The sequence below is a fragment of the Pezoporus flaviventris genome, unplaced genomic scaffold, assembly GCF_033815535.1.
Source record: "Pezoporus flaviventris isolate CSIRO_AGI_PZ_B2104156 unplaced genomic scaffold, CSIRO_AGI_Pfla_v1 ptg000066l, whole genome shotgun sequence".
NCBI lineage: Eukaryota > Metazoa > Chordata > Aves > Psittaciformes > Psittacidae > Pezoporus > Pezoporus flaviventris.
In genome coordinates, this window is record NW_026892614.1 from 22,735,234 (window position 1) to 22,748,508 (window position 13,275).

The window sequence follows — 13,275 nt, forward strand, 5'->3', positions numbered from 1 at the left end:
TTTTGTGCACTTTGGTTTTTTAGTTCCATCTTTAATATCTTATAAGGCTCTCATTTTATTAACTTCTACTTTTTAATTTGTGCTGTTGAAGACCACTTTGTTTTAATTTCTTTTGCAGGCTCTGACGCTCATTCTGTATTGTAGTAACTCCGTCTGTCTTTTCCTTTCTTTTAGAGCTTATTCACGAATTAATAGTTAAGTGTCTTCTGCTCAGAAAGTCCACCCTGCATAATAACAAAGCTCTGTATATGATTGTGTTTCTTTCTAGTGACCAGGAGTTACTGTTCTCATGCCAGATGTCATGTGAAAGACCAGGCATTTTAATTAGTGTATTTAGAGGAGTTTGATTTCATAGGTGAAGTGATTTTTAGTGTGAGGAAAGCAATTTAAAACCTAATGATGATATGATAGAAAATAATGAAGAAAGAGCATAGGTTTGCATGGTTGTTTTCAGGGGGCTTTTTTGGAACAGTGCTGGTGGATGGATGCTGCTCTGAGCCTCACTGGCAAAGGAATTAAATGTTTTTTTTCACAGACTAAGAGCTACGAAGTGGCACATGTGTGTGTTTGTCATGTGCTGAACGAAAAAGCACACTGTAACTGAGATGGCTGGGTCAGAAGCAAGCAAAGAACTGGACATACATAGCTTATTGGAGAAATCCATGCTTTCTTCTCCTCATATGGATTTTCAGAGTAGAAGAGAGATGCAGTGAGATAGTGTTTGGGTTGGGAATGTATGGGGGGTGGGGGGTTGCCACGATGGTGCTGGGGAGGCAGGAAGGGCAACATGAATGTTCCTGCTAGCTGGCTCCTGAAAGAGATGGTGGCTTGAGGAGACCTGTTCTTTCTCTTCTTTCTTGCCTGGTAAAAGGTGAGAAGACAATGCTGCTGAGTCCAGAGCTTGTCACCAGCAGCACACATTCTCTGATTGACAGTTCCTGGTCTTTTCCGTGGCTGAGGCAACCTTCATCCTTGACTAGCTTCATGGCCTTAAGCAATTTCAGCCCCCATGCCTGCATACGTAATCCAATTCTTCCCAATTTGCCTATTCAGTTTATAAACTTTCTTGGAGGCAAGAACTGTCTCACCATAGCAAATGGGGAGTTGTGAACACTACAATAATAGGAACTTTATGGCAACGGGTCTTTTGTAAAGCCATGGCAGCTGCTGGTACTTAAACATGCATCAGGAATTCACTGACAAGCTGACATGGTATTTTAATGCCCTGTATGCTGACCTCTTCTGCAACATGTTAGAGCTTAACACAACTCGTTCCTCTGTCAATGACATTCATAAATTAAAAGTATGGAGTGTACAACTGTTAAAGGCTATCCATTATTCGGAGTCTCAGGACAGTTATCCAGAGGTAAAAATAGATAGGAAGCATCTGTCAGTCATTCAGAAAGTAGAGGTACTGCCCAGTTCCTGATAAATAAAATACCATTCTACTGGGTAGAAACTGATGACATTGCAACTTCTGTCCAGTTTATGTTCCCTTTCCTCCCCAAGTTAGCAATCTTACCTAGTTTTAAAACTCTCAACTCATAAGAAGCAACTAAACAGTTCCTTTTGTTCTTTTGTTACCTACTGGTTGCATTGCTTTTATTTGTGAAAAGAAAAGAACTAGAGGTTAAAAAAATGCAAACAATAGAACATCATACATGCTAGGAAGTTCACTTAATTCATCACTTGGCAAAGGAAATAAAAGCAGGCTCCCTAGCTAACAGTGTTACTTTTGCTTAGGGTTATTTGGCAGAAAATCCATCATCCTCTCCCCATTTGTATTTCATATTGTCTTACACCCTTTAGCAAGGGTCAGCAGGGCAGAGTATGCATAAAGAGTTCAAGTTCCATTTCAAAGGCTGAATTTTAATTTTAGTGGATGGTTTATTTTTAATATCATTTGAAAATGAAAGCTCTTTATTAGATTTTTTTGTTTTCCTTGCTTTTTGATATTGAATTCTAATGTTCTTTTTATGGAGTACTTGCATAAGTATTCAGTTTGTTCAGACATTTCTGTCATGTTGGAGAAACTGGTTTTGCTTTTTATTTTCTGAGCCAGTGTTCTGAATTTGCAGACAGGAGTGCTTTGTTTTCTGAAAGCTTTTATAATTAAAATTGTTAATGATATGCAAGTATGGATGGTGCAATGTTTGTTTACTTTGTGAACTGTTGTCTTAAATCTTCAGTGCTCAGAGAAGTCAGCACAAATGTGAAATGTAATGAGAATATAAATGCGTGTATTTCCATTTTTTATTATGGTGGTTATAGTTGGCAGAATTTTAATATAGTCTAGTACAAGTTTGTATTTAGCAGAGCTGGTTTGCTGTTTTCCACTGGTATTCCATAAACATCATGCACACTGAGCTCAGTTAATAGGCATTTCAGGGAGAATTGTTCAAAGCTAGGCTGTTTTCTTTGGGATCAGGACTCCAAAATACTTACTTCTTGGCCTGTGCTACCCTCCCCACCAGCCCAATTGAAATAATGTCATGGTTTGCAGAAAAGGTTTAAGGGTATGTCTTTAGATGTTCTTGGAAGAAAAATGCACATAAAGACAGTTCCTAAGATTTTTATTTGAAGGTGTTTTTTTTGCTTCATAAACTTTATGAAGTACTCTATGATAAAGAAAAATAAATGTGATTTCTCTGAAAGTACACTGACTTCAAATTGTTGGAGTTTTTGAGTTTTCAAACAACAAACCAGATGTGTTGTTACATGCTGGAAGTTTCTAAATAGTTTTAACAGAAAAATAGGTATTTCCCTTTGAAAACAGAAATTAGGTTTGCTTACGTATCTGATCTTTTAACCTGGTGCGATTAGCCTTAAAGAAAAATGTCAAGAATCCATAACTAGGGATATAAATTTGTTTCAGAACCATTTCTCCATTTCTAAACATGTTAATTACATTGCAAATAATCCTAGGTTATGTATGGCCACTATGATTTGTTAATAGGAAGAGTGTTGCTTTGGCAGAAAGCCAGAGTGCTTTTGAAGGTCAGATGTTGACAATATTTGAAGGGTCTTTGATTCTATAAAATAATACATTAAAAGATTAATATCCTAAATGGTATATCAGGGTCAGTTTGCTGCTCTGACCTTGTAATTTTATTTTTGTAGTTATATAAAACCGCTGTGTAATTAATTTGATTTGCTTGAGAAAGCAGATTAGATTCAAATACAGTAAGAAAATGTGGGTTACAACTATTTTTAAATTTTGGGTGGCCTATATGTCTTTTACATGGTGGGTCTCTTTATTCTTCATTTGCTATGCTGACAGCTTTATTGAAGCTGACAATCTCAAACTCTTCAACTTTGCTTCCTGCAGTAATAAGGCACATGCTTGTAATGTATCTTCAGCTTAGCCCTAACTAAAAGCTCAGAGTGGGAATGAAGCTTCAGGGACAGCAGATGTTTTACATGCATGAGGACGCTGCATCTATCTGCCGCCTCCATCTACTGCATCTCAAACAGAGCTCCCAGGAGGCTGAGTAACAGCTTCATAAATCAAGAATTGCAGGTTCAGCTTTTTCTACAACCCATTATTAATTCAATATATCGTTTGGGGTCCTTTGCTGCATGAGGGGTGAGAAAGCACAAAAATGAGCGGGAGGGCTAAAGGCAACAGAGTAGCTGAGATGACAAGATGATGGCCAATTATGAAGAAGACTAAAAAAAGAATAATAATTTAAAATCTGTAGTAAAGGGAGATCCACTAATAATGTACAGATATTTTAGAACTGGTAATGGGTAGTTTGCAATGGCAGTTCTATTGCCTTAATTACCTGAATTGTGGTTAAGTGGATAAATTCACAGTAGGCATTATAGAATTGGTTTAGCCATGAGCAGTTGAATGGATTTGTCTTGTACTCTAGCAGAATAATAGTTTGATTTCAGTTTCAGTTATGTTCTTAATTGAGAAATCCATGTAGGAAACTCCTTCTCCATGTGGAATTTGCTGGTGTGTGACCTTAGTACCTTCAGTCTCCTCAGTTTGTGATTCTTACTCTAAGATAGATTACATGTATACACACACGTATGGTTCAACAGACATTGTTATTTTCCACAGCAGTTTTAACCATCTGAGTCCTTTATCCTCATCCAAAAATTATAAAGAAAACCGTAAATACATATTCATAAGTTTGGCAGAAGCCATTAATCTTACACTTTGAGTTGAGGTTCAGATACTGGGTTTGTACAATTTATTTTAAGTACATAGATGATTACAATCAAGTTAATGCCTGCCTCAAAACATATTGGAGGGCTTGCATCTCAAAAGCTTTCATGGTTTCCAGAGTTGCTTTGCTGCTTTTCTCCGTGCATGTGGCTATTTCACAAAGTCTGTGCAGCACAGTGGGCTTTACATGCTTATTTTTTTTACCCTCATCTGCTCTTCTGTGGCTTATGCCGCATGTATGCTGCTAGGCATTTTTTCCCATTTCCTAAAATATTACTAACAGTATCTGGTGCTTGCTTTCTCCATGGAAAGTCTTTCTGTGTATTGATATTTTAAATTCTGTATGTGTTTGGTACATGCATTACACTCTGTAGAATTTCTGCCAGTGCTCAGCTCCCCAAGATAAGCTCTTGGGATAGTCTTGTATAGTAACTTGCCTTCGCATCAGATGTTTCCCTGGGCTTTTTTTTTTTATCAAGACAAACTGCTAGTGCCATGGAATACTCTTCTTCTTGGGGATACATAACGGGAGATGCTCTTTGCCATGAATTTCTAAAACATGGCTTAGTAGTTTTGTCAAGAATGGTGTTGTGTCCCCTCTCAGGGCAGTCACAAAGGAGTAGGATTCACTACATGCATATACTGAAAAGACAGTTCCTAAGTCATGGGTGGAATTATTATCATAATAAGCAAGCACTCCTCAGGTTTTTAGAAGGGCAGAATGTGGATACTTCTCAAAATGTGTGCCTTGGTGAAGCGGCTGGGGGAGTTTTAACAAGGCAGCAGCCCAAGGCGAATAGTTGCATGCATTATGGGATAGGCTTACACTTCGGTGATTGATGACTCCATGCCTGGTATGCCTCGGGTGATTGCACCAAGTGACAGGAGCATTGATCATCCTGATTCAGCGATGGCTCTTTGTTGTGTGACATCCACCACAGACTCAGCCAGCACCACTCTCCTGCCATCCATGTGTGCAGGCACTCTTGTTTTGTGATGAGAGCAAGGGGGAGCATGTATGACTGGCAAGGTGACTTCCTGGCCTTGCCACCTCTCATGGCCATCCCTATCTGAAGTCATGCAGGAGTGCATGAGCACCCACAAACCAGCAGCTAGTGGTGGTGGCTGGTTAAATGGATTTTGTCTCTGAGTTGTGGTAGGCTCTGAGGGTACCCTGTATGGCTGCAAAATAATTACATACTTGTCATTTGCAACACGTATCCTCACTTGTTGCCTGATTGTATTTCTGCTGCTCTTTAGAACTTATGTCATCTTCCAGAGTGTATGCTGAAGTGGTGTTCTGTCTCAAGAATAAGTGCTTTGCATCCCGTCTTTTCTTTTTCATGATTCAAGGCAATATTGGTGCTAACACAGGTGTTACTTCATGGCCATTTGGTGAAATGGGTAGATCTTTTCCAGGGAATAAATCTTCAGGCTCTCTGTCTGCTTCTTGAAGTCAGTGTTTTCCAGATGCTTGGAGTATGACTTCTTCACAGCATGTTCAAGGTGCATTTTCTATAGCTCTTCCAAGGGGAGTAGGAGGATCCAAAACCTGAAAGCTCAATAGAGCTGTCAGTCTCAGCTTCAGTTTGTGGTGGAAGCCTCAGAGAACTGGATCTTTTAAAAGTCAAAGTAAATGAAAGTCTGGTAGTGAGATAGGCAGATGGACATGGTTTAGATGTGATGAAATTTATTTTAAACACTTAGGGCAATACTGGGGGTACCATAAGTTAATATACTCTTTGCAGTTGGGGAATTATACAAGAATGGCATTAAATGAAGATCCATCTGTGCTGCTGTTACTTATTCCTTCCATGCAGCTCCAAATAAAAAAGTGGTGAGGATTTCATTTTGTAATTACCAGAAGGCTAATAATTCTTTTCCAAAGGCCATGATGATCTCTTAAGCAGAGATACTTGAGATGACGTAATTGCCTTATTCCTGTGTCATTAATTGTGCTCCACTTTAAAAACATGGTCATTTGTCTTATGAGCAAATGATATTCTGTTACCTCAAAGGAAACGTGCTATGAATGGTAAAAGGATGCAACCTAAAATTCACAATTCTTCTGTTTGAACTTTTCTAATTAATATAGTAATAAAAGGAGGTTAGAAAAGGGGAAACTGTGTATATTTGTTTTGTGTATTCCATTATGCATTACAATTCCTGTCAGGGGCCAACACCCTAAGAATTATGAGACTTTAGGTAAGTATAGGACACAGGAGTTAAGAGAAAGTGACTAAAACCCAGCAGACTTAGCAGAGGAATTCAGAGGAACATGTAGCCCATGAAGCCATATACAGCTCATTTTATTTATATTAGAATGAATTGTTTGTAAGATGTCTTCAGGTTTTTAATCTCTAGTAATAAATATAAATAACAAGCTCATTATTAGTGAGTTGTGGGAACATGTCAAGTTTTACATCTGAAATATCTGAGTATGGTTTGACAAAGTGGCTAGGGATGAATTAAGAGTTTTCTACCATTTAAATCAGTATCTCCCTTCCTTCCTCTGCTTTTGCTTTTTTACTTTTGCTGCTTTTTTGACCATGTTGAGACCCTTGTCTGGTCTCACTTGAGTTGATTCAAATCTAACTCAGTGGAAATTTTTCTGTTGTAGTTGATATGTGTTTTTCAGTTTGTTTTCTGGTTAGCATATTCCAGTAGTTTGCCTTCCAATTAGATGAGTGCCAAAACCTGTGGGAAGTCTGGGCTGCATAGAGGAAGGGAGAGAGCAGGGGGTAAATGTTGGAAGACTTAAGAGGGAACAGGAATTCCCCTTTCAGCAAGGCAGGGTGCTCATTTGATCAAGCCACAGTGTAAAACCATGCCCTAAATTGGTGCTTTGCAGGAAGGAATCACTGCAGTTGCACTTCTGCATATTTTCAAGAGGGGGAGGCAAGCAGAGCTGTGGAGATGTGCAGGGCATGCTTTCTGTCTTGCTCCTGTCAGCTCCTGGATTTTTCAGTTTGATTTCCCCCCTTGAATTTCAAATCCAACATGTGCAGCCTATATATATAAGCAGGCATTTAAAACCACAAAGAGGAATTGTATCCTTAATTGTTAGAGAATTGAGATTGAAGGGCTATCTTCACCTTCTAGCAAATAAAGTGAACTTTCTTTTTTCATTTCTTGTCTGTAGTCTGGGAATAATCTGTATGAGTCATTGTGCATATTCATTTGTTTAAGGTACGGGAATCTTTTGGAGAGTTAACAGCGGTTGGCATCTAAAGTGAGTAACTGTGAGAGGTTTTGCTATAACCTTTAGTTTCTTACTTAAAGCTGCTCTGCATTTAAATGGTAAAGTTCATCTCTTATGGAAAAATAAATGTTTCTGAGCAAAAGGTTGAAATAGTTTGTTAAGGGGAATCATCATTTAAATGAAGTATATTCCTGGGAGCTGAGCTTGCCATGCAGCCCTGGCTGCCGGGAGGCAGGCAGTGATGTCCTGAGACTGTCAACCACCGGCAACAGGTCTCCTTTGAAGGAAGGCAGCATGAGTGGAACTGCTACTGTCATGGGGTGTGATGGCAGGGTACTTGAATGCAAATCTTTGTTTCAGTTGACATTTTGTTTATGTGGAGAAGTTGAAAATTTCAACAAGACTTTTTTCCCTCCAAAGAAATTTATATTAGGAGGGGTCTCAAGTGCTAGAACTTGAGTACTGCAGCTTGGGAGGTACGCCAGTAGAACCAGAAACTGGACATTTACAGCGTGCCTCTCTGGGTATGCTCATGCAGGTGGGCTTTTCTGTCTATGTTTGGAGAGAATTCCACACAGAGAGTCTGAAGTGAATAGTATTTTTACTATTGAACATAACTTCATGTAATCTGCTTTCTGAGAGTAAAGTTTATTTTGCTTATGACCTCTTTCAGAAGAAATCCCATTAATAGTTGTTAAAAATGTGATCCCTTTGGCTTAAGAATCCAGGACTGCTGTATCTTCTGGTTCAGGCAAAAGTGTGTATTGGTGGTCAAAACTCAGAAAACTGCAGTGCCCGTACCTCTGCAGAACACATACTGCCCTGGCATCTTTCTTTAGCAAAGAGTGAAAAATGCCTGTTACCTCCAATGAGATTTTGTTCTGCTTAACTAAGTGGCGAATATTTTTCCTATTACCTTTTTTCCTAGGCCTAACAATAACAACATAATACTTTGTTAGCCTCTGCAAATTGTTTTCCTCATGCCATGAAAAATGTTCAGCAGAAAGATGCTGTACTTTGTGGCCAGCAGTGGTAGCAGTGAGTGCCTGTATTGAGTGCCATCTGTGAATGCACTGGAAGAAAAATGAACAGGAAAACTCCCTCTGTTGGGGGGGGGGGGGGGGGGGAATAGAAGAGAAAAAAAGTATCTGTTACATTCCAAAATCAGTCATAATAATGGAAGTTCACATTAAACATTTGCCAGAGTCAGAATGAACAAACATCTGGTTTATTCATCCTTAGTTATACTAACAAAAATATGATATCCTGTTAGAGAAATCACTGATCATCCTAGTTTATTTTGGCAGTTGTGCACCTTGGTATTTTTCACTTAAACATGAACATATCAGTACTTTACAGCTAGCATGCCTCCAGCTCCAGGTTCACAGTTCATGTGCTTCTGTGACTTTGAACTCTTCTTTTCCTGAGTTTACCAGCAGACAGCTGCACCAGAGCAGATATGTTTACATGTGGGGAGTAAATGGCAGCTTGCAGCTCAGAGTTTCCATTTCCTTTTACATTGTTCAGGAATCCAGGCTCACAATTTGTGTCCTAAAGGTTTGCCTCGTGTGTATGCATCTGACATGGCGCTTTATAGTACAAATGTTTTATTTTGACATTGATTTGTTGATAAAAAGGGCTGACTAGGGAGAAGCTACTTTCACTGGAAATTACCCTCAGTTTATATCACTTGTGGGTGAAATATCTTTAAAAAAAACCCAAAACCTAAATATCACTTTCTCTAAGGCTTTAACACATATGTAAATATGAGGCTAATGTGAAACCACTTTATGCAGCTAAAGCATGATAAATGTAATTTTAGTTGGAGAAAAATTATGTTTCGTATTAAACATAATGATGAAATCTGATTAGCTGCTTAAACCATGACACTCTATTTGAGCTATTGTCATGTGTAGGTGATAAAATATTCCCAGATGTGCTTGGCAAGGCAGTAATTCCATGAAGAGGTTATGGTAATTATAAACAAGAAACAAAACCATCACAGTGATTTGTTCATTTGCATGAACAATAAAGTGGAATTGGAGACTGATGTTGAATGAGATTTGTCTCAACACCAACCCCTGAAGGAGGAGTAACCACCTGTTACTGGTCTCCAGCTGGACATTGAGCCATTGACCACAACTCTTTGTGTGCAGCCATCCAGCCAGTTCTTTATCCACCAAGTGGTCCATCCATCAAATTGATGTCTCTCCAATTTAGAGACAAGGATGTCATGTGGGACAGTGTCAAACGCTTTGCACAAGTCCAGGTAGATGACATCAGCTGCTCTACCCCTGTCCATCAGTTCTGTAGCCCTATCATAGAAGGCCACCAAATTGGTCAAGCAGGATTTCCCTTTAGTGAAGCCATGCTGGCTGCCACAAGCACCTGGTTGTTTTTAGCATGCTTGCCTTGAGAATCTGCTCCAAGATTTTGCCAGGCACAGAGGTGAGACTGACTGGTCTGTAATTCCCTGGGTCATCCATTTTCCCCTTCTTGAAAATGGGGAATCTTCCCCTTTTTCCAGTCATCAGGAACTTCACCTGACTGCCATGATTTTTCAAATATGATGGACAGTGGCCTAGCAACTTCATTTGCCAGCTCCTTCAGGACCCACGGATGGGTTTCATCGGGGCCCATGGACTTGTGCACATTCAGATTCCTAAATTAACCTCGAACCAGATCCTCTCCTACAGTGGGCCCAAGATCTTCATTCTCACAGTCCCCGCATCTGCCTTCCAAGACTTGGGTGGTGTGGTCAGAGACCTTGCTGGTGAAGACTGAGGCAAAGAAGTCTCAGCCTTCTCCAAACCCAGGGTAGCCAGTTCTCCCGATAGCGTCCAGAGAAGGGCCATGTTGTCCCTAGTCTGTCTTTTGTTTGCTACATACCTATAGAATCACTTCCTGTTATCTTTCACATCCCTTGCCAGATTTAATTCTAACTGGGCCTTAGTTTTCCTGACCTGGTCCCTAGCTTCCCAGACAACATCCCTGTATTCTTCCCAAGCCTCCTGTCCTTGCTTCCACCTTTTATAAGCTGCTTTTTTGCCCTCCAAGTTTCCTCAGCAGCTCCTTATCCATCTGTGGAGGTCTCCTGGCCCTCCTGCTGCACTTCCTTCTAGTTGGGATGCAACATTCCTGAGCTTGCAGCAGGTGATCCTTGAATATCAACCAACAGTCTTGGGCCCCCCTTCCCTCTAGGGCTGTATCCCACGGAACCATGCGCAGCAGGTTCCTGAAGAGGCCAAAGTCTGCTCTTTTGAAGTCCAGAGCAGTGAGCTTGCTGCACGCTGTTCTCACTGTCCTGAGGATCTCAAACTCGACCATCTCATGATGGCTGCATCCAAGGCTGCCCTGGAGCGTCACATTTCCAACGAGCCCTTCCCTGTTGGTGAGCACAAGGTCAAGCACGGCACCTCACCTTCCTGCAGAAGGAAGTTGTCTTCCACACAATCGAGGAACCTCCTGGATTGCTTGTGCTGGGCCATACCATCCCTCCAACAGATATCGGGGTGGTTGAAGTCCTCCATGAAAACAAGGGCCTGCGAGTGTGAGGCTGTTCCTGTCTGTTTATAGAGAGCTTCATCCACAGAGTCCTCCTGATTGGGCAGCCTGACACAGACCTTTCTGGTGAACTCTTTGCCCTCAGAATTGAGGCTCCTGCATGCTGTATTTCACCTTGCTCTGGTGTTGAATGTATCCTCTCTGTAGCTACTCACCTCGGCAAAATGTAATATATGTACTAATTGCAAGATTTGACATATGGCCTGCTATTAAAAGTAATGTAATGGTAGTGCACTGCTGATACATGAAATTTTAATTTTTAATCCTCATTCTAACCTTCCTTATGATACTTAGGTTGTAAAATAGAAGCATAAAATCAAGCAACAGAGCGTTTGCAGAATTAGGGTTTGCATTTTATATGACTACACAGGAGGAGAGTCAAGAGAGCTTTTCTCACTGAAAATTACATCCAGAAAATAATATTTTCATATTTGTCCAGATCATTGTCCAGCCTTGTCAGTGCAAGAATGGGATCCAGAATGCAAAGCAAGGCCTGGAACTGTAAAAATCCTGGGCTGGCATATGTTGTCATGGGATTGTGTTCTCAGGCTGGAAATGCAAATATCTGTATGTTTTCTGTTACCTTACTGAAGGCAAAAAAATTACGTCTTTACTTTCCTTAAAACTGCTGGGTTTGTGGCCAGGAAATCAGAGAAAGCAGTTAACATCATGCTGACATCATCACATCTATTACAAACCTCTTACCTGCTTGTGGGGCAGCTGCCCAGGTAGCAGTGATTGATGGGGCTGCAAAATGGCTGCTTGGCAGGGGACAGGATAAAGAGCTTTTGGGGAGGGGAACTGAAGCTGGGTAAAGACTGTGTGGGCAGATAATAGTGGTTGTGTTAAACTGTCTTTCACTTGAGGTACAACAGACCACATCTGCCTAGGTATACATTTGTTCCCAAAAATCTGTATCAGTTCACCTGTAATTTCTAATCACCTTCTGTTGGCAAACTGTGTAAATGAAATAACTGAAATAGGTGAGTGCTTGTATCACTTTAAATTTCTGTTGTTACATTTAAAGTTATTAGCTGTTTTGTCTCATAATCTCTAAATGTTGACTAGCTTGAAACTTCCCTTTTGTAGTCTGTATTTGTTTTTCATTGACTCTTCCATTTGAAAGCAGGAAACAATCTGAAAGTAATTGTATTAAGTGTTTTAGCACAAAGATTTTAAAGTATAATAGCTTGGCATATTACTCTATCTTCTCACTATTCCTTGGAGGGGATAAAATGTAGTTGCAACTTTCATCCAGGCAGCTTTTCTACTACATCCTGTTTCCTTCCGCACACTGGAGAAAGCACTGGTGTTGGTCTCCCTTTCCTTTGTTTCAAATGAAGAAATCCCATTCTCCATGTTGCAGCACTCTCCTCAGTGAACATCGGTGTTCTGTTAGCTTTTTGGATATTGAGATGTGATTTGGGTTGTTTTGGAAAATGTGCATTTTTCCCTCTACATCAAAGGAAATCATTGCAAAGAATAGAAAAATACGCATAGCTACTCAGGTAAGTGCACTGCACAATTTTTCTCAGCATTTTCCATGGCTGTTTAGACTGTCTGAAGGGTGGCTAACACCTTCGTGAGAGCTGTGAATGCTATGTGAGCAGTTGCTGTGCTTCCTGGAAGGCTGGCATCTCACTTTTCTCTCACTAAAAGGTAGACTTGCAATCCACCTTTCTCTGAGGAAAACTGACCCTTCAAAACCCAAACAACTTCCCCTTGCTTCACCAAGGGGAAATCCTGCCTGACCAGTTTGGTGGCCTTCTATGGTAGGGCTACAGAACTGATGGACAGGGGTAGAGCAGTTGACGTCATCTGCCTGGACTTGTGCAAAGCCTTCCACACTGTCCCGCATGACATCCTTGTCTCTAAATTGGAGAGACATCAATTTGATGGATGGACCACTTGGTGGATAAAGAACTGGCTGGATGGCCGCACGCAAAGAGTTGTGGTCAATGGCTCAATGTCCAGCTGGAGACCAGTAACAAGTGGTGTCCCTCAGGGATCTGTGTTGGGACCGGTCTTGTTTAACATCTTGGTCGCTGACACGGACAGTGGGATTGAGTGCGCCCTCAGCAAGTTTGCCGATGACACCAATCTGTGTGGTTCGGTTGATACGCTGGAGGGAAGGAATGCCATCCAGAGGGACCTTGACACGCCTGTGAGGTGGGCTGATGCCAGCCTCATGAGGTTTAACCATGCCAAGTGCAAGGTCCTGCACCTGGGTCAGAGCAATCCTAGGCACAGCTACAGGTTGGGCAGAGAAGAGATTCAGAGCAGCCCTGTGGAGAAGGACTTGGGGGTGTTGGTCGATGAGAAAATGAGCATG

At 40.8% G+C, this 13,275-nt stretch overlaps 1 protein-coding gene across 6 annotated transcripts in view; it reads left to right on the forward strand.

Moving 5' to 3' along the window:
• MTHFD1L (methylenetetrahydrofolate dehydrogenase (NADP+ dependent) 1 like) overlaps nt 1-13,275 on the forward strand; it is a 154,412-nt gene that overhangs the window by 70,547 nt on the left and 70,590 nt on the right. For 5 of the 6 annotated variants that reach the window (XM_061471574.1, XM_061471575.1, XM_061471576.1 and 2 more), the window contains one exon: nt 5,648-5,683. The exons of the other annotated variant lie outside the window; for it this stretch is intronic. In XM_061471574.1, coding sequence (XP_061327558.1) covers nt 5,648-5,683 — 36 coding nt within the window. The remainder of the gene's footprint in view (nt 1-5,647; nt 5,684-13,275) is intronic. 6 annotated transcript variants of the gene reach the window in all.